At 31.8% G+C, this 1,054-nt stretch overlaps 1 protein-coding gene across 1 annotated transcript; it reads left to right on the top strand.

Annotated features, from left to right (window-relative positions):
- The first annotated feature begins 223 nt into the window (after positions 1-223).
- LOC125807809 (FCS-Like Zinc finger 15-like) lies at positions 224-1,054 on the top strand. Its single transcript, XM_049487541.1, has 2 exons — positions 224-480; positions 949-1,054. Exons 1-2 carry the CDS (start codon positions 224-226, stop codon positions 1,052-1,054), a joined length of 363 nt encoding a protein of 120 aa, XP_049343498.1.

Below are 1,054 nucleotides of genomic sequence, written 5' to 3'. Positions count from 1 at the left end.
ATAAGTAATCAAATCTACATAATTCTTTCAATTTAGAAATATAATGAATGGGTATATAATCAGATATACATACTTCACAATTGACCAAAATTGAAGTTAGTCAACAGATTTTGTGGACTAAAAACAAAATGAGAAGACCAAACTTACCTTATAAATATTGGCATTTGTACAACCTTTGTTCTTCACTTCCAACAGTACTAGTTGTAAAATCTTAAAAACTATAATGTCTAAACGTTCTCGAGTTAGCCGTGCTGATAGTTTCGACCAACCCAATCACCCTAACAAAAATTCCTCTACAAATAATCCAACCAAGTTTTCCAAGCCACCTTCTTCTAGTCTTGCTAATAATGTTGTCGCAGCTGCAGCTGCGGCAACAGACTCTTCTTCTGTTGGAGCAACGGAGTATATCAGTGAGTTTCTCAAGGAGTGCTTCGTTTGCAAGTCCATCCTCAAGCTGAAAAATGACACCTACATGTATAAGTACGTTTTTTTTTTTTTGTCAATTCATTTATATACATTTGATTGGATTGATTCATCACTCGTTTTGCTTGGATCTATATACTTTATGGAGAGCGGTGAATTCAGAATTTTAATCAAACATATATACATACATATAGTACTATGTACACCCATAGTTCCATTTATCCCCTAAGTGGTGTACACCCATAGTTCCATTTATCCCCTATGTGGTACTACTATTTTAAATCATTAACGATTATGAGTTATATAAATTTTGTATAGATATAATTTAAAAACTCTTTTGGAATACACACAAAAACTTAAGTAGTTCAACATAACATCAAATATTATCACAAAAATTGAAATGGACGTAAAAATACATTCGAAGCCTAAGATTTTGTCAAACTCCTACATATCTCACTTGTCATTATTTCTTATTTTGTTTTATTTTAATATATTTGTTAAATTTTATGTTTTGATTGAACACAGTTCAAATCCATACTGCACAGAGGAATGTCGTCAAGTTCAGATGGATTTAGATGAAGAATTGGAGGAGAAGCAATTGAAAGAATCAGGGAAAAAGGTGGAGAAATAA

Source organism: Solanum verrucosum, unplaced genomic scaffold (assembly GCF_900185275.1).
Source record: "Solanum verrucosum unplaced genomic scaffold, falcon-dt-bn FXZP01000183.1, whole genome shotgun sequence".
Lineage (NCBI taxonomy): Eukaryota > Viridiplantae > Streptophyta > Magnoliopsida > Solanales > Solanaceae > Solanum > Solanum verrucosum.
This window is presented reverse-complemented; position numbering and strand designations above follow the sequence as displayed.

Bases quoted from the DNA above. Each gene is read 5' to 3' on its own strand.
- LOC125807809 (XM_049487541.1), top strand. From the start codon at position 224: ATGTCTAAACGTTCTCGAGTTAGCCGTGCTGATAGTTTCGACCAACCC. The intron at 481-948 runs GTACGTTTTTTT...GATTGAACACAG, and splicing joins AATGACACCTACATGTATAA to TTCAAATCCATACTGCACAG.